The 22272-nt window shown below is 65.5% G+C and overlaps 2 protein-coding genes across 6 annotated transcripts in view; one reads left to right on the top strand and one right to left on the bottom strand.

Annotated features, from left to right (window-relative positions):
* Window positions 1–1293: 1293 nt before the first annotated feature.
* USP43 (ubiquitin specific peptidase 43) lies at window positions 1294–18221 on the top strand. Its single transcript, XM_040587633.1, has 16 exons — window positions 1294–1331; window positions 2013–2448; window positions 6078–6218; window positions 9847–9947; window positions 11409–11501; window positions 11823–11958; window positions 12044–12167; window positions 12734–12896; window positions 13004–13115; window positions 14114–14217; window positions 14555–14632; window positions 14729–14858; window positions 15006–15354; window positions 15826–15984; window positions 16734–16871; window positions 16946–18221. The coding sequence occupies exons 1-16, from the start codon at window positions 1294–1296 to the stop codon at window positions 17659–17661; spliced, it is 3018 nt and encodes a 1005-aa protein (XP_040443567.1). The 3' UTR covers window positions 17662–18221.
* The window catches only part of ARHGAP44 (Rho GTPase activating protein 44), a 32085-nt gene continuing 27867 nt past the window's right edge, over window positions 18055–22272 (bottom strand). For 4 of the 5 annotated variants that reach the window (XM_040580329.1, XM_040580354.1, XM_040580340.1 and 1 more), the window contains one exon: window positions 18055–21062. In XM_040580329.1, coding sequence (XP_040436263.1) covers window positions 20914–21062 — 149 coding nt within the window. In that variant the 3' untranslated portion in view covers window positions 18055–20913. The remainder of the gene's footprint in view (window positions 21063–22272) is intronic. The other variant, XM_040580363.1, reaches the window with a different exon arrangement.

Below are 22272 nucleotides of genomic sequence, written 5' to 3'. Positions count from 1 at the left end.
GACATCCCACAGCACCTCCTGGCCCTTCCTTCGTCGTCATTTTGCCCCATCTCTTCTGACCCCGCATCACCACCAGCTGCACCCAGGGCAGTGCTTGCACTGTGTCCCCATGCCTGGGGTGCTCGTGGGTGCCCCATTCCTCTGCAGGGCAGGGCAGGCAGTGAGGAGGTGCCTGGCACAGCAGACCCTTCCCCAGGACACAGGGAGATGCTGCTGGAGGCTGCCAAGACCTGCAGAGATGGAAGAGCACCCGCAGCACCCACAGGCAAGCTCAGCCCCCCAGGGACCCCCTCCCCAGCTCAGCACCAGCCTCAGCAGCTCCCTGGGGAGAGAAGAGCCACTCGGCTGCAATGGGGCCACTGCCACCCTCCTGCCCTGCAGCAAGGTGACACTGAGTGGCACCCCTGCCTGGCAGAGGGACCTCCTGCCTACTCTGTCCCTTGCCAGCCCCTTGGCCCTGACAAAGGACGACGGCAGCTGCCCGAGGTGTGCCTGGGCTGGCCGGCTCACGGGGCAGCCCTGCTGCCTCCAGTCCCCACTCGGGGCTGTCTCAGCGCCTTGTGGAGCCACCAGAGCAGCCCTGGGCCAGAGTCAGTGTCAGGGCTGTTGGTAGAGGCGAGTGGGTCCCAGCCCCACGCGGCCACACTGGGTTGGGGGATTTAAGTCTCCTGCAGCTGTTTGAAGCGCAATGTGCTGCTGCTGGGTTGCAATTGAGCGGAGGGTGATTTGCTGCAGAAACAGCCAGGCCCACTGCAACCCCCTTCCCTGTGCCGGCATGGTGCCATGGGACGGATCCAGCTGGGCCAGGGGGCTGATCCGGCTGAAAACCACCTGTAAAAACCACGGTGGGTTTCCTCTGTGGTGGAGAGCAGGTCACTGACCTGGTGGCCTCGGCCATCCTGCCTCCCTCGCGGCCACGCTGCACAGGGAGGGCTCCGGGGCTGGTCCCTACAGCTGGGAGCCAGGCTTTGCCGGCCCCCAAACCAGCACCCACACAGGGTGCCAGCCAGTGCGGGGTGGGCAGGAGGTGGCCAAAGCCTCTGGGCTCTGCCAGTGCTGGGCTGGCCACCCTCGTTTTGTGGCTCTGTGGGGAGGGAGCCACGTTACGTCCCAAAATATCGGTGTGGTGGGCACAGAGGTGACGTTGTCCCCCTGTGCCAGCTAAGAGCACCCAGAGGTGCAGGACAGGGGCACTACACAGTGACGCTGTGACACCCTGGGGTGATGCTGAGAGCAGCACCAGTGGGCATGGCTGGGACTACTGGGAAAGCCCCGGGGTGGTGCTGGGGGCAGATGGGGTATCCCACGGTGATGCTGGGGGAGGCAGGCAGGTATACCTCAGGGTGATACTGGCAGCAGGTGGGGGGTACCCTGGCATGATGCTGGGGGCAGGTGGGGGTGCCTTGGGATGATGCTGGGGGCAGATGGAGGGTACCCCGGGGTGATGCTGGGGGGGCAGGCAGGGTATCCCACGGTGATGCTGGGGGAAGCAGGTGGGTGTACCCCAAGGTGAAGCTGGGGGCAGGCAGGGGTGCCCCGGGGTGATGCTGGGGGCAGCAGGTGGGTGTACCCCAGCGCGATGCTGGGGGCAGGCAGGGGTACCCTGTGGTGATGCTGGGGGCGGCAGGCGGGGGCACCCCGCGGTGATGCTGGGGACGCCGGGGTTCGGCCGGCTCTGCCGCCCGCGGCAGCAGCTCCCCGCTCCCTCCTCCTCCTCTTCCTCCTCCTCCTCCCGCTCCCTTCCCTCTCCCAGAGCCAGCCCGGCCGGGGGAGGAGCCGGCCGCGCACAAAACCTCCCGCCCGGCCCCGCCGGCCCCCGCACCGGCACCGGCACCGGCGGCGGGGGGGTGCCCAGCGCCCGCCCGGGGCCATGCGCGCCGCCGCGGGGCCGGGGCCGGGGGGGCCGGGGGCGGGCGGCGGCCGCCGGGGGCCATGAGCGCGGCGGGGGGGGGCGGCGGCGGCGGCCCGGGGCGGCGGCGGGGCGGCGGGGGGAGCCCGGCGGGGCGGCCGCGGGGGGCGGCGGGGGGCGGGCGGCGGCGGCGGGCGCTGCGCTCGCTGGGCAGCCTGGCCGGGCGGCTGCTCCGCACCTGGGCGCGCCTGGCCGGGGGCCGCGGGAGGCGCCGCGCCGCCCCGGAGGACGACGAGGGGGGGTTCCGGGGCGGGGGGGGCGGCGGCGGGGAGCGGCGGCGGCGGCGGCCCGGCGGGGCGGCCCCGGGGGGCGGCGGCGAGCGGCCGCCGGGCGCGCAGGGGCTGCGGAACCACGGCAACACCTGCTTCATGAACGCGGTGGTGCAGTGCCTGAGCAACACGGCGCCGCTGGCCGAGTTCCTGGCGCTGGGCCGGTACCGCGCCCGCGGGGCGCGCGCCGAGGTCACCCACCGCCTGGCCGCGCTCGTCCGCGCCCTCTGGACCCGCGACTACACGCCGCAGCTCTCCGCCGAGTTCAAGGTACGGCCCCGCCGCCGCGACGGCAACCCCGCCCGCCGAGCCCACCGATACCCCTCACGGGCATCCACCTGCCTGCAGAGCCCACCAGCATCCCCGCCCCAAGAACCCACCGGTACCCCCCACCGGCATCCCCCCTCTACCCGCAGAGCCCACCAGCATCCCCCCTCCACCCGCAGAGCCCACCAGCATCCCCCCTCCACCCGCAGAGCCCACCAGCATCCCAGCCCCAAAAACCCACCGGTACCCCCCACTGGCATCCCCCCGGCTGCAGAGCCCACCAATACCCCCCACCAGCACCCACTAGTACCCCCCACCGGCATCCAACTGCCTGCAGAGCCCACCAGCATCCCAGCCCCAAGAACCCACTGGTACCCCCCACCAGCATGCCCCTGCCTGCAGAGCCCACTGGTACCCCCCACCAGCACCCACTGCCATCCTCCCACCCACAGAGCCCACTGGTACTCCACAGCAGGACCCACTGGCATCCCAGCCCCAAGAACCCACCGGTACCCCCCACCAGTACCCCCCACCAGCATCCTCCCGCTTGCAGAGCCCACCAGTACCCCCCACCAGCATCCACCTGCTTGCAGAGTCCACTGGCATCTCAGCCCCAAGAACCCATCAGTAGCCCCCACCAGCACCCACTGGCACCCCTGCCCACCCGGCACCCCCCAACGGCATCCCACTGCCCACAGCACCCCCTGGCACCCCCCACTGACATCCCCCTGCCCACCTGCAGCACTCTCTGGCATCCTCTGCCTATGCATCCCCACGGCACCCCTTCCCACAGCCCCCACGGGCACCCCCACCTGCCCTCAGCACCCACTGGCACCCCCTGCTCACATCACCTTGCCCTGCCAGACACCCCCAGCCCTACTGCCGTCACCCACCTCTGCCTGGGCAGCCTTCACCTGCTCTGACCTCTCTGGGCAGGTGAGACCCCCCACCCCAGCCCCCCACAGAGCCATAAGGGTGGGCAGGTGCTGCCCGTGCGGGTGGGTAGGGCAGGATAGTGCCCTGGGCGCCCAGTTCAGTGGCCTCAGGCCCTGTCACTGGGTGCGTCACACCCGTGCTGGGTGCCACACAGCACGCTGTGGCCCTGCGCCCAGCCTGGGGACAAGGACAGGGTATCGGGCACAGGGCAGTGCTTCGAGCCTGGCATCGCAGCTCCCCGCGTGGGGACACGGGTCTGCGGGTGACATTTCAGCGGGGACCTGCTGCTGCAGGTAACTTTGCAAAGTGCACGGGGGAGCTGCTGGGAAGCCGGGCCCCATCCCGGGTCAGGGCTCCTGGTGGTGCTGCCGGCACCTGTGGCATGGGCAGGGGCTGGGGTACCCACTGCTGTGCCCCCCTTTCCCAGGGGACCTGCCTGGAGCGTGGCAGCACCCACCCCACAGGGACTGCCAGGGTGCAATGGGCGCTCCTGCGGGAGCTCACTGCCATTAATTTCCTCATAGCAAAGTAACGAGCCCTGGCAGTGCAGGGCACGGGGCTTCTGTGCCCTCTGCTCCCGAACACACACATTCCTTAGGCCCAGAGGAAAAAAAAAAAAAACCAAAACCAAACAAAGCTTCCAGCCTTCACTTTGAATTACCTCCCTCTGGGTGGTTATCTGCATCTTCCATGAATTTCCACTTTATTTTTTTTTTTTTTTTTAAATATATCAACCTACATAAGATTTTTAAAATAAGAGCTGAGTTTGCAGCTCTTTCCGCTTGAAGCTCATCCGTGGTGGCCTTGCTCCCTCTGCTTGTACCAGGATGCTTGTGCTCTGGGAGCAGGGCTGGGGGGGGGGGGGGGGGGGGGCTGGGGGAGATATGGGCTCAGGGTGTTAGCTGGTGATGCTGGAGGTCTGATCCCTGCCCAGCTGGTCCCGTTTAACTGTGCTGGTTAAAAGCAGCATGGATGGTTAGGGTTAAACAGCATCAGCTGGTTGAAATCCACATAGCTGGTTGGGGTTTCTCACTCCTCGTGCAGGGCTTGGGACTGAGATCCTAAAATTGTCCTTTCCTGTCTCTGAGCAGCTACTGTTGGCCCAGGCTTGAAGATGAGTCCTTGGGGACCCCCAGCTCTGCCTTCCTGGGTGCTCTCTGGGCACCCTCCCTGGGTTCCCTGCCGGGAGTGGGATTCCCAGCCCCATGCCACCTGCATTTTGGGGTCAGGGACTCACCCAGGCTCACACCGCTCCCCCGGGAGCTGTTGACGCAGCTCTCATGGGTGGGTGGCATCTGCTGGCAGCACATACCCACAGCTGAGCCCCCCTGGGGCCACCTGAAACCCAGGCATGTGGCCCTGCTGGGACCTTGGCTAACTTGGCTGAGGAGCCAGCTTCAGCACTGGCTCGGTGGCCTGATGACATGCCGGTGGGCTCATCCTTCCCGGGCACCACTTCAGCCCCATGGCATTCCCAGCCCTGCTGTGGTCACCACAGCCCCCGGTGAGGGGGGAGCCCCCTGTAAGGGCATTGCAGCACTCACCTGGCAGGAAAATTAATGCTGATAAGCCAAAATGCTGTGGCGTGGCCGGTGGCTTGGTGGGGGGCCAGGGCAGTGGGACCTGATCCAGGCACGGGTGAAGTTGTGCGGCGAGTGGCACGGGGACCTGGGCTTCAGGGCAGGGTGCCCGCAGGGAGCATGCGGTGGTTTCATCAGCCTGTGGCTGCCCCAGGCCTGATTCCTGGGCTGTGCACGGAGCTGCACGTCCCAGGGTGGAGGCAAGGGGAGGGGGAGGGGGGGGGATGCTGCGGGGAGCCCAGTGAGCACCTCCCTGCAGAGCCAGGGGGAGGAGGAGAGGTGGGGAGCAGAAGGCAGCCCTGGGCAGGGGCAGCTGGCAGGGCTTTGGGTGCAGGGAGAGAGCCTGGCAGGGCTGGCAGCACCCCCTCCCCAGCACTGCCCTCAGCGGGGGCTGGTGGGAACCCCCAGCATGTCGCTCCGTCAGGGACATCCCTGGTCTCCCTCCCCGCTCACCTGCTGTGCTTCAGTCAGAGGGTGCTGAGTGCCAGGCTCTGCTGGGCTGAGCATCCCCAGTTTTGGGATGCAGGAGGTTTGCTCAGGGGCTTCCCTTCTGCCGCTTTTGCTTGACCGTATGAGCATCCCTTGTCTCTTCTAGGGCCTTTGGTGGCTGGGCTGGTGCTGCCAGCATTGCCTGCCCGGGGGGGCTGTGGCATGGGGGAGGCACTAGGCTGTCTGCTGGTGGGGGGGCAAAGGGCAGGCAGGGCCTGGGGGGAGCTGCTGCCGGCTGGAGCATCCCCACGCTGGGCATTACGCCGCGTGCACAGGGCAGGTGACACTGGTGGGTGCCTCTGGGCTGAGCTTCCCTGTGTGGGCTGTGTTGGGATGCGCCCTGTCCCCTCACCTGCAGCAAGCTGTCCCCCTCCAGCCTCATCCCGGCAGCTGAGGGCTGAGACATCACGTTGATGGGCCACCGAGCTGCTGCTCGGCCATGTGTGCCCGTGTCCCCGCTGCTCCGCTGTCCCCGTGCGGCCGCAGTGTCCCTGCAGAGGCAAGATGAGGGCAGATGCTGTTTGGGTTGGGATGGGTTTTTATGATGGATGCTAATGAACTGGCCGTTCGTTAGTGCCGAGTATGTATGGCCCAAGGCTCAGCGCCCGCCCTGCCCATCTCTTGCAGAACATCGTCTCCAAGCACAGCTCGCAGTTTCGGGGCAACGCGCAGCACGACGCCCTCGAGTTCCTGCTCTGGCTGCTGGACCGCATGCACGAGGACCTGGGTGCCGCCTCCCCCGCCCTGCAGGCCCGTGTCCCCGAGGAGGTGGGTGGCCCCGGCCGGGGTGGCAGCACACCCTGGCTCATGGCGGGTGTCTGTGCCACGTCTGGAACCGAAGAAGCCGTGATGCCCTGGGAGGGGGTGTGCTGGGCTTGTCCCCCCAACCCGCTATGGGATGGCAATGCGGGTGATGTGGTTTGGCTGGTGTGTGGGCAGGGCGGTGGTGGGATCTGGGTGCTGCGGGGCTGGGCACGGTGCTTGGGGTGCTGGGAGAGTGGGGGTGTCGGCAGGAGCCCATCCAATGGAGCACCCCGTTTCTGGTGGGCACCCTGGTTCTTGGTGTTGCTCAGTCAGGAGGAAATCTGGTTCCCCGGTCCCTCCCCACCTCCAGCTAAGCCCGCTGTAATTACAGCGCAGCGGCTTTGCTGCTGGCAAAACGAGTAATTAAGTCTCCTTCCATCCATCTGCGCTCGCGGCATCACCCTGGCCCTGCCTGCTGGCTGCCTGCCCGCCGGGGCGCTGCCTGTTGCAGCGGATGGGTTTGTGCAGCCGGTGTCTGTCGCGTTGGCTCGGCGCAGCAGCGTGCTGCCCCTGCTTCAGGGTGATGTCCGTCTTGGGCACGGGGGTCCTGGGAACAGCTTCATCCTCCTTGTCCCCAGCTTGGGGCATTGCGGCTGTGGCCGGGGGGGGGCAGGTTGGGGTCCCTGCAAGCAGCACCTGCCCAGCCACCAGCCTCACGTGGGCATGGCTCTGTCCCAGGTGGGAGGGTTTGGCTGTGGTGCCCATCTCCAAAGCCTCTGGGCTGGGGCAGCCCTGTGGCTTCCAGCCCTGCTTGCCCAGGGGACTGCAGCCATCCCTGCGCTGAGCTGAGCCATCCTCAGCCCTGCCCGCCTTTCCCTGGGCCACGTAGATACCCCAGGCTGTTTGGGGGAGCCTGGCAGCGGGCAGCTCCCGTTGTTCGCTTGTGAAATGCGAGGTGCCAGTGTGTGCCATGGGCTGTGGTGTGACGCCGACGGTGCCCTCGGCTGCCTGCACGGCAGGTGGTGCGGTGGCAATGCCTGCAGCAGCTGCCTGGCTCTGGGGACAGGACCCTTTGTGTCCCCACTGCATCCTTGGTTTTGCTTGGCATCCTCCAGTCTTGGCTCCTTGTGGGGGATACCACCTGAGCGGTGCCTGGGCACCCATGTCCTTGGGGATGGGATGCCCAGTGGGGGCTGTGAGTCTATAAATTGCTTTGAAGTGTCTGGTGGGAGGTGGGCATGCATGTGCCTGCCCCGGTTTTGGGTAGCACGGGCTGGGGGAGGAGGGTTTGTGCAGATACTGAAGGATGGGGAGGAGGGGGATGGCCAAGCCGGTGCCAAGGCTCAGCGAGCAGGGGAGCTCAGCTGGTGGAAAGCAGAAGCTGAGGAGGTTGTAGCCGGGCAGGCTGCAGGGGTGGAAATACCTCCTGGATGTTTGATGGGTGCCCACAAGGTGTCTGCTGTGACACCCAGTGGGCTCTGAGGCTGCCGAGGGAGGGACCAAGGCTTGGCTGCCAGGAAGGCTGGAGGAGGAGGAGGAGGCGGCATCCCCCTTGGCTTTTGGGGGTCACGTGGGACGCAGACCCTGTCCAGGTCCCCTCTCTGCCACACCAGATGGACCCTGGCCCCGGGCAGGCCATAAGGACACGTCAGGCTCAGCAGGACTCGGTGCCAGCAGATGGCACGAGGAAAATCCACCTCCCATGAGCCAAATACCTCATTGATTTTCAGTCTCACTCACAGCAACACCAAAACTTCCCTCTCTTATCCCAAAATAGCCCAGTCCTTTCCCGAGCTACCGAGGCTCCCTTATGCGGCATCTCCTCTGCCGTCGGGCTCTGCGTGGCTGTAGCAGGTGGTGAAACCGGTGACTCCTGTCCTCTGTAAGCAGGGACGGGCGCTCCCCGCAGTTCCCAGGGCAGGAGGTTTTTCCTAACCAGGCACGTCTGGCTGTGTAACATGGTTGTGTCCCAGTGTCCCCATTCCCTGTGGAGTGGAGCAGAGGACTTGGCTCTTGCTGGGGTCCCTGGGGCACATCTCACCTGCTGGAGCCAGTGCTGGAGTCCCCCAAATTTGAGAAAAGCAGCCGCCTCCCCAGGCGGGGGTCCTGCCTTTCCTTGGGACAGACGAAAGGATCCTGTGCCAGCCCTGGGAGCGAGCGGCAGGGACATGGGCAGCCTGGCGGCACCGTCCTCGGGGTCAGTCCCTGCCGAGAGCAGGGAGAGCAGGGGCTGTGCTTCAGTGCACCAAGCAGGGGGCATGGAGAGAGGGCTCCCTTATTCGCCCACCCCGAGCAGTGTCCGGCCCGCAGAACAGCTGGATTCTCTTGGGGAAGGGGCCCTGGTGTTGCTCAGGGATGTGCCACAGGCTTGTGGGGACCCAGCTGTGGCTGCGGTGGCTCAGGGTGCCCGTGTGTCAGGCCCGGAGAGGGGTCGGGTGTTGGTGGTGTGGGAGGGGAGGTGGGCACCCCACTGCCCGGGGCTGAGCCAGGAGACGTGGTGACATGGGGAGGTGGTGGAGCAAGCACTCCCACCGCCCGCGCCGGACACGTGGCCCCTGAAAGCCCAGCTCCGGGGCAGTCGGGGTGCTGGGTGCTGTGCCTGGGCTCAGCGTGCCGTGTACCGGGTGCCATGCCTGGGTTTGGCATGCTGGGGTGCCACGCTGGGGTGCTGTGCCTGGGCTTGGCGTGCCAGGTGCTGTGCCAGGTGCCACACCTGGGCATGTGGCTGGTAAAGGCCCGGGGGAGACGGGCAGCACCGGGGCTGGTTTTCTGGGCGGCTCTGAGCCCCACGCTGGCCCAGCTGCCTGGGAGGGCATCGCGCCAGCCAAGGCTTTTTTTAGATCCCTGGTTCTGGTGATTTGCATGCGGTTAATTTGTGCCCAGTCCTGTTTGCCTCAGGCAGGTGCATGCATAGGAACGCGCACACTGGCTCCAGGGGCTCGTCTTTCAGGGACAGACAGACGGACACAGACGCATGGTCACTGCCCCCTGCACCATCCCACCCTTGCCCCAGCTCTCCCCACAGCACGGCTGCTCCCAGCACCCATGGGTGCCTTTGCCTGCACAGTGGGTGCCAGGGTGCTGTGGGCACCTCCCTGTCGGGGCTGCCCATGCTGCAGGGTGTGCCCGGGGGTACTGGGGCTCTTTGGGGGGGATGCTGTGGGGGACCAGCTTGCCCCCGCCCAAGCATTCCCCTGCTGGAGGGGCTGCTGCAGGCACCCAGCTGCCTTGCCCAGGACTTCCCTCCTGGAGGATTTCAGCCAGGATGGACTGCGTTCCCAGCTCCAGTTCCTCGGTGTCTGGGATCTGCAGTCGCCAGACTGCATTGGGTGGCCCTTGGGGGTCTTGCCACAGCAGATCCCCTGCCCATGGGCTGGTGCTGGGGCAGGGATGCAGGCAGGGGGGTTAACCCTTAGCACCCCGTGTTGGCTGGTGGATGGGACATAGCCCAGGAGAAGGCGTACAGGGAGCCCGGAGGGGACAGCAGTGCCGGGCTGGTGGGTGCCAGGCAGGGGGTCACTTTGGCATCACCTTCAGCCCATCCTGGTGCCGTGGGGACACTGAAGCTGGACTTGGTTCACTGGCACATGTCCCCAGCCCCCACAGGACACCATGGCACTGCACTCACCTGCCTTGTCTCTTGCCCCCACAGCCCGGCGAGGACGGGGGCAGCGGTGCCGGCAGCCCCTCGCCAGCCGCCCAGCATCCCGGTGGGCAGAGCTTCGTGCAGAGCCACTTCCAGGCCCAGTACAGGTGAGCGGGAGGGCTGGGACCTGCCCGGCCGGGGGCTTCGGCCTCCTGCCAGCTCCAGGCAGCACTGGGGGGGCTTCGCTGGTGGGTGGCCAGACCCTGTGAGCCCAGGGAAGGGGTGAGCTGGGGAGCGCGTAGCCCTGCAGGGGGGCTCCAGCCAGCCAGCCCACCTAGCCCAGGCTTGGGAGCTTCTTCCCCCGCAGGTGGGGCAGCCACAGCGCTGGGTGAAATGCCGAGCAAGGGGGTTCAGGACATTTCTTAGTTTGATTCAATGCCAGCAAATATTTTTGTGAGTGCCAAGAAGGACACGGGGAGGGTCAGAGCCCAAATCCCTGCAGCAGTGAGTGGGGTGTCCTGCCCACTCCCCACCCCTGTTGCAGCCCTGGGGCTCCTGCCTTACGCCAGGAATGAGCCGGGAAGCTCCGGGAGCAGCGCAGTTAGACGGAGCTGTGTTGGATTGTGGGGGTGATGGGCTGGGTGACTTTTGGCTGGGCAGGGTGAGTTGGTTTATTAAGGACTGGTCCAGAGCAGGGTCTGAACTGCATCCCGGGAGTGGGTCCCCACATCTGGGTGATGGGACACCCCACGTGTTCATCTGGCTGGCACTCATGGGAGGCTTGGGTGGGCAGCATCTGGCTACCCTGCCCCCATGCCACGGCATCGCGGGCGTGAGGGGACACTTCTGGCATCACAAGTCCTTCCTCGCTCAAGTAATCCCTCACCCTGTATCAAAAAAGACACTTGCACACCCTTCTGCGTGCCAGAGCCGTCTGTGTGCAAAAGGATTTATTGATTTGTGTGGCTGCTTCCCGGGGAGCTCAGTGGCTCTTTTAAGGTGACAGATAACAAGGGCTCAGGATTTTTATTTGTTTGTTGTTTGTTTTTTTTTAATTTATTTTCCCCCCTTTTTGTGGAATAAAAAGGAGGAAAAAAAGAAAGAAATAAAAATTAATTAAGAAGAAATAGGAGGTAAGGCGGTGGTTGACATTAAAATTTCCTTTAAACTGAGGTTTGGTGGAGCATCTCCTGTGGGATGCTGTGGGGGATGAGGAAGGGGCGGGGGAATGTGCTCCTCCCCAGTGGCCCATGCCCCCAGCAGAGCGGATGGGTCCCCCCTTGCTGTCCCCAGGGCTCCCCTGGAGCTAGTGGCTGTGCCATGGCAGGGACTGGGTGGGCAGAGCCGGCAGCCCCCGGGAAGGGTGCTGTTACCCCACCCCTGCTGGCAGGCTGGGAATGGGGGTACTGGGAGGGTGTTGTGGTGGGATGGGCTGTGGTGCCCTGCCCTGGCAGGAGCCTGCACAAACCCTGTGTGATGCTGGGGCCACCCAAGCCCCGCAGGATGCAGCACTCGGGATGTGGTACCCAGGATGGGTGGTGCTGGTGGCAGGGCGCCGTAGCCCCAAGGTGCGGGTCTCTGAGGGTGCCATGCCCGCGCTGGTGACGCCCCCGGGCTGTGTTTCGCAGGTCCTCCCTGACGTGCCCTCACTGCCTGAAGCAGAGCAACACCTTCGACCCCTTCCTGTGCATCTCCCTGCCCATCCCGCTGCGCCAGACCAGGTGAGCCCAGCCCTGTGCCTCCCCAGCCGCTCGCCGGCACGGCCAGCATCACGTCCGCTGCCTGGCGGGGCAGGGGGAAGGGCATGCCAACCAGGGTAATTTGCATATTTGGGGGTAAATCATTAACATGGGAAGTGGTGGCAGCATCGGGGATGGGTGACAGCTGCCGCCGCAGGATCAGTGTCCAATGGGTGTTTGCTGTGGTGGCCACAGTGGGGCACGGGGTCCATCCAGCGCGGTCATGAGCGACGTCGGGCCTCAGCACAGCCCATGACAGGCTACCCCTGCTGAGGTGCGTGCGTGTCCCCGCGGTGTCCCCAGGGCTCTCAACGTCACTCTGGTGCTGCAATGTGAGCGCTGGCGGTTCGTGCGGGTGGGCTTGGCCGTACCCTTGCTCGGCACTGTGGCCCAGCTGCGGGAGATGGTGGCGCGGGAGGGCTGCATCCCCCCGGAGCAGGTAACGGGGCGGCTGGAGGGGGGGGTGGAGCTGGGGGGCCGGGCCACCCCTTGGGGTGCTGAGGCCGCTGGGTGCTGTCCCGCAGGTGATCCTGGCCGAGGTGTCCCCGCGGGGCTTCCTGCGCTCCCTGGGTGACACAGAGGAGCTGGGTGCTGCGGGGCAGGGGGCGCCCCTCTACGCCTTCCAGCCGCCCCCTGCCCGCCGCGCAGGTACCGCCCCCCCGCCCCGATTGGCTGGTGCTGCCTGCCCACACCATTCGGATTGGTTGGGAGCGGCCTGGGGTGGGAGCTGTGCACGGGGATTGGTGGGAGGTGGGGGAGGCCCTCGATGTGATTGGTGGCTGAGGTGTGCCCTGACTGGGGGAAGGGAGTGGTGTCGTGAGTGCTGGGATTGGTCAGGCACAGCTGCGCACCGCTGGGATCGGTGGGAAACTGAGATCTTTAGCCGTGATTGGTTGGAGGCAGGTGTGCGCTGCCGTGATTGGTTGGAGGCAGGTGTGCGCTGCCGTGATTGGTTGGAGGCAGGTGTGCGCTGCCGTGATTGGTTGGAGGCAGGTGTGCGCTGCCGTGATTGGCGGAGGCCATGCCCTGGGTGGTGGGAGGCCTGGGGGCAGTGCTGTGGGCGGGCAGGAGACCCCACGCTGACACCGCTCTGCCTGGAGGACCCCACGCACTAATTAACTCCCGCACACTAATTAACACCCGCGCTAAACGAGAGCCCCTTAACTGCCCCCCATCGGTGTGGGGGGCCGGGGCTCACCCTGCCCTGCCCGCAGGGTGCCCCCGCAGCCTGCCCGCCTCCCCCGGGACCCCCCAGCCCGAGGGGCAGCGCCTGCCGCCCGCGGCCGCCCGCTCCTCCGACTGCCTGCACCGCGGGGCGGCCGGCCGCATCCTGCTGCTGCTCTGCAACACGGCGGGCACCGGCCCCCAGCTCGCCAGGTACCCGCCCGCCCTGCCTGCCTGCGCGCTGCCGCCCCTCCTGACCCCCCGGGGGGAGGGGGCTTGGGGGTGTCCCCCCTCAGCCGGCTGTCCCCTGCTGTCCCCAGGTTCGGGCCACCGCTGGTGCTGCGGGAGGAGCGGGGTGTCTCTTGGGAGCAGCTCCAGCACAGCATCCTGGCTCAGCTGCGGGCCCTGCTGCGGGGGGAGCTGCGGGCACAGGTGAGCTGGAGGTGGGGCACTGCTGTCCCCTCCCAGGGCATGCTCAGCTGGGGCTGCTGGCACCTGCTGCTATCAGGGCTGTGGTGGTGATGGAGCCGTGGGTGGCCCTGGTTGAGCCATGGGTAGCAGTGGTGTCTCCATGGGTGGCCCTGGTGGAGCCGTGGGTGGCCCTGGTGGAGCCATGGGTGGTCCTGGTCAAGCCCTGGGTAGCTGTGGTCTCTCCATGGGTGGCCCTGGTGTCTCCATGGGTGGCCATCGTGGAGCCCTGGGTGGCCCTGGTGGAGCCATGGGTGGTCCTGGTCAAGCCCTGGGTAGCTGTGGTCTCTCCATGGGTGGCCCTGGTGTCTCCATGGGCGGCCATCGTGGAGCCCTGGGTGGCCCTGGTGGAGTCATGGGTGACCATGTGTGGAGCTGTGCTTGGCTGCAGGGTCACCATGGTTGGCCAAGGTGGCACTGTGGGTGTGTGTGCTCTTGGTGTTGGTGGCTTATAGTCACTGTGGGTGGCCATGCTGTCCCAGTGGGTGGTCACATTCACAGTGGGCAGCCACAGTGTCACCGTGGGTGGCAGTGGTCTCCCTTTAGCTGGTCACCATGGGTGGCCACCGTGTATGGCTGTGGTGTCTGTGTGGGTGGTCTCATTGTCACTGCAGGTAGGCAATGGTGTCACCATGGGTGGCCACAGCATCTCTATGGGTGGCCGCAGTGCCACCCAGCTCCCACCGCAGAGCCTCCCCAGCACCCAGGTGCCACCATCCCACAGGCTCTGGTGTCCCTGTGCCGCCCCCTTGCCCCCCAACCACACCGCAGCCAGCAGGACAGGTCATCCCCCAGCGCGGCATCCCCGTCCTGGGGGGAGTCCCCTGCCAGCCCAAACACGGGGATCAAAGAAACCTGATTTTTGGCGACATTTTTCTCCCATGTCACAAAGCACAGGTGCTGCCGGAGGGCAGGGGGGGCTCTGCCCCCCACCAGCCCCACAGCCCCCTCTCCCCTTGCAGGGCACGGGAGCCCTCTTCCGCATCCGCCTGGCCGGGGGCTCGGCCCCCTGCGCCTACCTGTCCCCGCAGGACCCCCGCCCTCTCTGCCACCCTGCCGTCGACAGGTAAGGGTGCTGCAGGGACAGGTTTGTCCCCAGGATGTCTCCTCACCCCCCTGAGATGGCGAGTGGTGTTGCTGTGACTGGTCACAGTGTCCCTGTGGGTGGCTGTGGTGTCACCATTGGTGGCCAAAGGTGTCCTTGTGGCTGGCCACAGTGTCACTGTGTGGCCAGTGGTGTCACTATGGGTGCTACCACACTCCCTGGGCACTGGGTCTCTGCTCTGGGTGCTGCACTGGGGGGGGGGGGTGGCTGTCCCTGCCTGCCGCTGGAGGCTGGCATGGAGGTGACCCCATGGAGACAGGGGGGTTTGGGGGCAACTCACCTCGTCCTTGCCCCCCAGAGCCCTGCAGCTGAGCGGGGCAGGTGGCCCTCCCCATGTGAAGCTGACAGTGGAGTGGGACATGAGCACCAAAGAGCGGTGAGTCCCTTGCACCCGTGGCGGGGGGACACCCCATCATCCAGGTCACCCTTCCTGATCCCCCGTGTCCTGTCACCCCCTGCCCCCTCCCCCAAGCCTTTTTGGCAACATCCAGGAGGAGGTGGTGCAGGACGCCGAGAGCGTGCGGCTGCAGCAGCAAGCGCACCGGCAGCAGCACAGCTGCACGCTGGATGAGTGCTTCCAGCTCTACACCAAGGAGGAGCAGGTACTGGGCGCTCTGCCCGCACCCCGCCTGCGCCCGGCAGATCCGCCGCAGCACGGTGGCTGTCGGTGCTTGTGGTGCCAGGGGGGCTTTGGAGGTGGCAGGGGGGGTGTTGGGGAGGGAGGTGGCCGTGGCATGTGGTGTCCCCAGCTGGCCCCGGATGACGCCTGGCGCTGCCCGCACTGCAAGGTGCCCCAGCAGGGCACAGTGAAGCTGAGCCTCTGGACGTTGCCTGACATCCTCATCATCCACCTCAAGCGCTTTCGCCAGGTGGCTGAGCACCGGCACAAACTCACCACACTGGTGAGGTTCCCCCTGCGGGGTCTCGACATGGCCCCCCATGTGGCACAGCGGGGCCAGGCCGGTGGGCAGCTGTTGGGGCGCTGGGCGCCCTGGCAGCCCCCCCTCTGCCTGCCCCCGAGCTGCCCCCGCGACTACCTCTACGACCTGTACGCCGTCTGCAACCACCACGGCAGCATGCAGGGCGGCCACTACACTGGTGAGCATGGGGGGCTCGAGGGGTGGGAGCAAGGTGGGGGACAGCCGGTGTGCTGTGGGGCAAGGTGTGGGGTTTGGGGGCACTGCAGGGGGTATGCCATGGGGTTTGGGGGCAAATCGTGCTGTGCCATGGGGCATGGGGTGGGGCTTGGGGTTACTGCAAGGAGGTGTACCATGTGGAATGGCTTTGGGTTGGGGGACCCTGCACGGCTGTGGTGTGGGGCATGGTGTGGGGTCTGGGGGTGCTGCAGGGTGGTGTGCCATGGGGCATAGCACAGGGGGGCTGGGGAACAGGGGGCACAGGGTCCTGGTGCATCCATGCCGGGGCAGGCCTGGAACTGGGCTGTGCCCCCCAGGCTGCCCCTGCACTGTGGGGCTTATGCTACCCACTGCACCCTGGGGCTGGGGGTTACAGGGCAGAGCCCACATCCCCCCTCACTCCCTCTGTCTCCCCCTCACCTCCTGCCCCCAGCCTACTGCTGCAACGCCCTGGATGGGCAGTGGTACAGCTACGACGACAGCAGGGTGGAGGGGGTGCAGGAGGCGGAGGTGAGCACCCGCAGCGCCTACATCCTCTTCTACCAGCGCCGCAACGCCGTGCCCACGTGGTCAGCCGGCAGCTCCATCAGGGGTGAGTACCCCCACCTCCCTGCACCCCAAGGCCACGACCCCGGGCACGCATGGCACAGCCAAGTGCACGTGTGCCCACAGAGCACCGTACATGCACAGCAGAGCCAGATGCGTGTGCATTCAGCACGTGTGCGCACAGAGCACAGCTGCACGCGTGCACAGTGTGGTGTGCCGACACAGCACTGATGCACGTGCACTCAGCACAGCTGCATACACATGCAGACAGACATGCATGTACACCTTGCACGGGCAGTATGGCAGGCACATACGCACACAGCATAGCTCAGTCTGCACATGTGCTCGTGCATGCCGCTGCATGTGGGCACACACAGCACAGCCAAACGCGCACACTTACAGACACATGTGTGAGCAGTGTGGTAGGTGCACATGCACAGTCACTCACACGGCACGGCTGAGCGCATGTGCATGCACGCAGTGTGGTACATGCACGTGCTGCAGAGCGAAATGTGTGTGCATTCAGCACATGCACACAGAGCACAGCTGCATGTACATGCACGTGGACACACATGCACACCTGCGCACGGGTGGTACAGTGGGCAGGCACACGAACACAGAGCACAGCCAAGTGTGCACATGTGCACACGCACAGTGTCACACACATACATGCCCCTGCGCACACATGCAGGAACAGGCACGCATGTGCCGTCACACACACACGCTGACCACAAGGGTTGGGGGCACAGCAAGACCCCTCGCCCCGCAGCCCAGCCCAGCTTCCCGCTCCCGCAGGCTCCACTGCCTCCTCGCTCTCGGATCACTGGCTGGCCCGCCTGGGTGGCAGCACGCGGGCCACCACGGCTCCGTGTCCCCCAGCCACCCCGCCGTCCCCACCTGGCACCCCCGATGCCCCGGCTGCCCCGGAGAAAGGTGATGCTGCGCTCCCACCCCAGCACCCCAGGGTGGCTCCCCGCCCCTCCCGCTTACCATATTTTTAATCGCAGGTGGTTTCGATGCCAGACCCTTGGTGCGGGGTGTCCAGGGGCGCAGCCTCAGCGTCAAGCTCTCGCCGGCCAGTGCCCCCCCCCGGGCCATTCCCCCACGCTGGTCCTTCGCCTGCAAGGAGCGTGGCCCGCTGCGGGGGCCGGGGGGGCTGGTGGCCTACCTGGAGTCGGGGCGCCGGCCCCGCTGCACCCGCCGCTCCCTGCTCCCACTCGGCACAGGTGGGGAGAGCGGCCCTGACACCCCCCCAGCCCCCAGCCCTGCACCAGCCAGCCCCCCGAAACAGCCTGGCAAGGGGCAGGAGGAGCCAGGCACCCCCCGAGCCCCCCGCCAGCCCCTCCGTGTGCCCATGCTGCGGCGAGCCGCCAGCGCTGGTGCTGAGGGGTCCCTGCGCCTGCCCCCCAAAAGCCAGAGCAGCCCAGGGCGGAGCGGGGAGGGGCCGGGGGGGCTGCGCCACACTGGACTGCCACGACTGGAGGGGGATGCAGGTGTCCCCCCAGTCCAGCTGTCCCCCAACCTGGTGGCCATGGCACGCTCGCAGAGCTCAGCCAGCCTGCCCCGGCGCCCCGAGGGGGGCCTGCAGCGCTCGGCCTCCCTGGGCAGGGGCGTAGGGGGGCCCCACCTGCCCACCCGGGGTCCCCCTGGAGCCACACTGCAGCGGGGACGGCAGCCGGCGGGGTCCCTGCGCCACCCGGCCGTGCCCGAGTCCAGCTTCTGAGCCACGGCCGGCGGGCATCCCCCCCCGGGGCAGCCCGAGCCACGGGGTCCTGAACTGGGGGCTCCCAAACTGGGGGCTTCTCAACGCAAGGGCCCCTGAAACGGGATGCCAAACAGGGTCATCCCGAACCTGGGGCACCCCGACCTGGGGGGCTTCCAAACCGGGGCATCCCCAAAGTGGAGGCATTCAGGTATCCTGAAGCTGGGTCATCCCAAACCAGAGGCTCCCACCCCAGGGGCATCCCAAACTGGGAGCATCCCAACGCAGGGGTATCCTGATCTGGGGGCTCCGAATCCAGGGGCACCCTGAGCCGGGGGCATCCCCGTGCCCTTCCGGGGAGCAGATGGGCTGGCACAGGCTCCCCGGCTCTGCGGCGTGAGAGTATTTATTGTACCAGGAGAGTTTTATTCAGAGACGCTTTTTGTTTTCTAAAAGGCAACTATTTTGGGGGGGCGGGCGGGACCCCCACACTAAGGTCTATGCAATACGCGATTCCTCCAGCCAGCTTTTGTACGTGGGGGCTGCTGCCCCACCGCCGGCGGTTTCTATTAAAGACACAAGAAAGGAGCCCGTGCCGTGCCTGGGGGCAGCGTCGGTCCCAGGGGTTGGTGGTGGTCCCGGCACCGCGGTGTGTGCTGTGCCCTGGGAGGGTGGGGCTCAGCCTGGGAGCAGGGCTTGGTAGGATCTATGGTGGCCTGATCCTGACCTGGCATGGTGGCTGTGTGCCCGGTGGGATGTCAGGGAGGGGGGCAGGGGGGGTGACAGGAGCACCTGTCACCATGGCAGTACCATGTGGCTGTGTCCACCATGGCAGAGGATGGGAATGGCTGGAGAAACACGGTGAAGCCACAGTCGTAGGCAGGGATGAGGTGGCGGACATGAAGGTGGAAGTGGAGGAGGTGATGGAGACAGGGACAGAGATGGAGGCAGAAGGGGAGGAGATGGCAGTGGAGATGGCAGTAAAGATGGAAGTAGGTTTGGGCTGAGATGGAGGAGGACATGAAGGCAGAGGAGACCGTCTTTTGCTGGAGGGTTGCTCCTAGTGGTGTCACTGCTTGTGCCACAGCTGTGCCCCTGCTTGGCAGCAGGGGACAAGTGTGGGTTTGTCACTCATGTGTCACCAGGCAAGCAGCAGCCCTAGGCACCGTAGGCTCCCCCAGGCACCCATGGGTGCCCACCATGCCCAGGGCCACCACATGGGTGCTGGCAGTGGCATGGGAATGCTGCTCTGCACCACAAAGCCACAGCTAGGAGGGGGTGGGAGCCCCAGTACGAGTGGCTATCCCTGTGCCAGACCTCGGGGATGCTGTGCCTACCTCCTTTGCAAAGGCCCTGCCTTGGGCCACCAGCACGGAGGACTGTGATGGGATGCAGATGTGCTCCAGGGATGTGCCACCCCAGCACCCTGGGCCACTCGGTGCCCCTACCCTTGGGTGCTGCCCTGCCCTGGTGGGTGTTTGTGTTGCTGGGGCTGAGCCATTGCCATGTTGCTGAGCTGCATGGGTGGCATCCCCCTGCATGGTCCCAGCATCCCATGGGGAACGGGGTGAAGGATGTGACATGTCCAGGCTGGGGACCCCCCCCCCTCAAAAAAAAAACCATAACCAGTGCAGGCAGAGCACCCTACCTTCCCCGGCACCCATAGGTGTGATGCCCCAGAGGTGCCTCCATGCCTTCCCAGGCAGCAGCATCCCCCAGAGCATTCCCTCCCTGTACCTCATGGACATGCCTCTCCATGCCTTGCAAAGGGGAGTCTGGGCTCCCACCCCATCCCACCAGACTGGGGGAGCTCCTGGTGCCGTACAACCCCACTGCTGCCCGTCCACCCTGGTACTCACCTCTGCACGCACGCTGCTCAGCCCCAGAACACAGGCCAGGACCTGCTGCAACCAGGTGGGTGCCCACCCCAGGACTGGGACCACCCCAAGCCTGGCGCTGCCCCATCCCATGGGACTGGGACCACAACAGCCTGCACAGAGCAAACCCCATCATTTTATCAACCCAACCCTCACTAAACCCCATTTCCTACAGCAAAGTGCCCTCTGAGGGCTCATGCCCAAAATCCATCAGTAGGTACCAATCCAGACTGGGACCATGCCAAATCTGGACTGGGACCAGCCTGAAATCTGGGCTGGGACCAGGCCCTGGATCTGACGGTGCCTCATCTCACAGGACCAGGACCACAACAGCCCACCCAAAGCAAAATCCCCATCATTTTATTGCCCCAACCCTCATTAAACCCCATTTCCTACAGCAAAGCGCCTTCCGAGAGCCTCCATCAGTGGGCACCAATCCAGCCCTGGTGCTGCCCCATGGCAGCAGGACCACAACATCCCGTACCGACCCCCCACACCATCGCCCCCCCAGCCCTCATCCCCCCCACATAACACCCCCCGCCGCCGCTGCCACAGCCAGGCAGGGTGCTGCCGGCGCCGACAGGTATTAACCAAACGCCAGCGCTGCCGGGCAGTTCACAGCGGGTGGCACATGGATTTATTGATTGCTTTGGGGTGCTGGTGCCCCCCCAGTGCCCACCTGGGGCGAGGGGCACGGCGCGAGCGGGGCGGGGGCCAAGCGCTGCCATTTCCATCCTCCCTCTGTGCACCGGGTGGGCGGCAATGGCTCCAAAAAAACAAATCTCTATATATTTTTTCTATATATATATACAAATATATAATATATATATATCTCTGCCGATATATATATATATCTATCTCTTATCTCTCTGGAAAGGATAATTAATCTTTGTTAATTTGTCTTTGCATGCACGACCAAAGCCACCAACCCAGGAGGACAGCGGGTGCTGAGGGATGCGTACCCTCACCCGCCAGCACCCCGAGAGCCTGGGGGGGCCACATGTGCGTCCCCAGGTTATTGCTGGTCAGGTCCCATCCTGCTCCGGCAAACAAGCAGAGGGAGAAGAAGCCGAAGAAATGAAATCCCGCTGCAAAGCGCCGGCGAGCTCATTGTCACCTGGCTGGTACCCAGTGGCACCTGCTGTCAGGGCACCAAAGGAGATGGTGGCATCACCCCAGGACCATGGGTGCTGCGGGGTGGCGGGGGGGGGGGGCACAGGCACCCAGTCGAAAGGCAAAGTCTGGATAAGGCAAAAAAAAAATGAAATAAAGAACAGCGACTGCCCCCAAACCGGGCGCTTTGCCACCCAAAACTGGCGTGCCGGTGGCCCTCGGTGCCGGTGGCCGGTGCTGGCCCCTGGGTGCTGCAAGGATGAGCTTGGGGACAGGGACACTGTCATAGGGCTGTGCTCTCCGATTCCTCCTCCTCCTCCTGCCGAGCAGCTGGGCCTGGCCCCGAGAGTCTCTGCGGTGCCTCTGGCAGGTCCCGGCACAGGGTGGCATCCAGGGGGACGTGGAGGGAGGGGACCTCAAAACGGAGCAGACCTGCAGGAGGGCAGAACGATGGGGGACGCCAAGGTGGGGGCTCGGTGGCAGGACACCTCACCGGGGCTGGCACCATGTTAGTGCCACCACCAGGGATGCCACTACCCGTCCCTGTTCCGTGCCACCCCAGCCTAGCCAGGGCCTGTGCCACCCGCCCGCTGTCCCCACGCTGCTTGCCCCCCGCGATGCTCTGCTCTCCTCCAGCGAGCACAGGTGACACCGCTGTCCCCTCTCCCAGGGGACCTGCAGGGCGAGGCTGCACGTGTGATGTGACAGAGGGGGTCCCACAGTCCGCGGCAGGCAGTGTCACCACTGTCCCTCGCCGAGAGCGGAGCAACCTCCCCCCAGGTAGCAAAAGTCGTGCCTGCACCTGTGGGCTCTGCCACCGCTGCCAGAGTGGGGACTCCACCAGGTGACACCTCCCGCAGGCACGTGGCAGGGACCGATGCCACCTGCCACTGCCCAAGCGCCACCCAGACTGTCCCCCTCAACCAGCGCAGCCCCCAATGCTGCAGGGACACCGCGGGGGGGACACCAACAAAACCCAGGGACAGGGAGGTCACCACAGCAGGACAGCAGCACAGGCTTGCGGTGCTTCTTGGGGACGCTGCCACCTTCCTGGGGACACTGTCACCTTCCTGGGGACAGCTCTGCCTTACCAGGAACATTGCCACCTTCCTGGGGACAGTTGCACCTTTCCAGGGTCATTATCACCTCCCCAGGTACACAACGACCTTCTGGGGACACTGCCACCTTCCTGGGGGCATCACCATCTTCCTGGGGATGGTTCCACCCTGCCAGGGATATTGTCACCTTCCCGGGGACATCACTACCTTCCTGAGGATGCTGCCACCTTCCCAGTGACACTGCCACCTCCCTGGAGACATAACTACTTTTGCTGTGATGCTGCCACCTTCCCAGGGACATTGCCACCTTCTCGAGTGCATTGCCACCTTCCTGGGGATATCAACACCTTGCTGGGGACACTGCCACCTTCCTGGGAACATCATCCCCTTCCCAGGGCCACCACCACCTTCCTGGAACAGTTCTATTTTGCCAGAGTCAATTGTCATTTTTCTGGGCACACTGTCACCTTCCTGGGAACGCCATCCCCTTCCCCGGGCCACTGCCACCTTCCTGGGGACAGTTCCGCTTTCCCAGGGCCACCAACACCTTCCTGAGGATAGTTCTGCTTTGCCAGAGTCATCAT

Source organism: Falco naumanni, chromosome 1, assembly GCF_017639655.2.
Source record: "Falco naumanni isolate bFalNau1 chromosome 1, bFalNau1.pat, whole genome shotgun sequence".
Taxonomy (NCBI): Eukaryota; Metazoa; Chordata; class Aves; order Falconiformes; family Falconidae; genus Falco; species Falco naumanni.
This window is presented reverse-complemented; position numbering and strand designations above follow the sequence as displayed.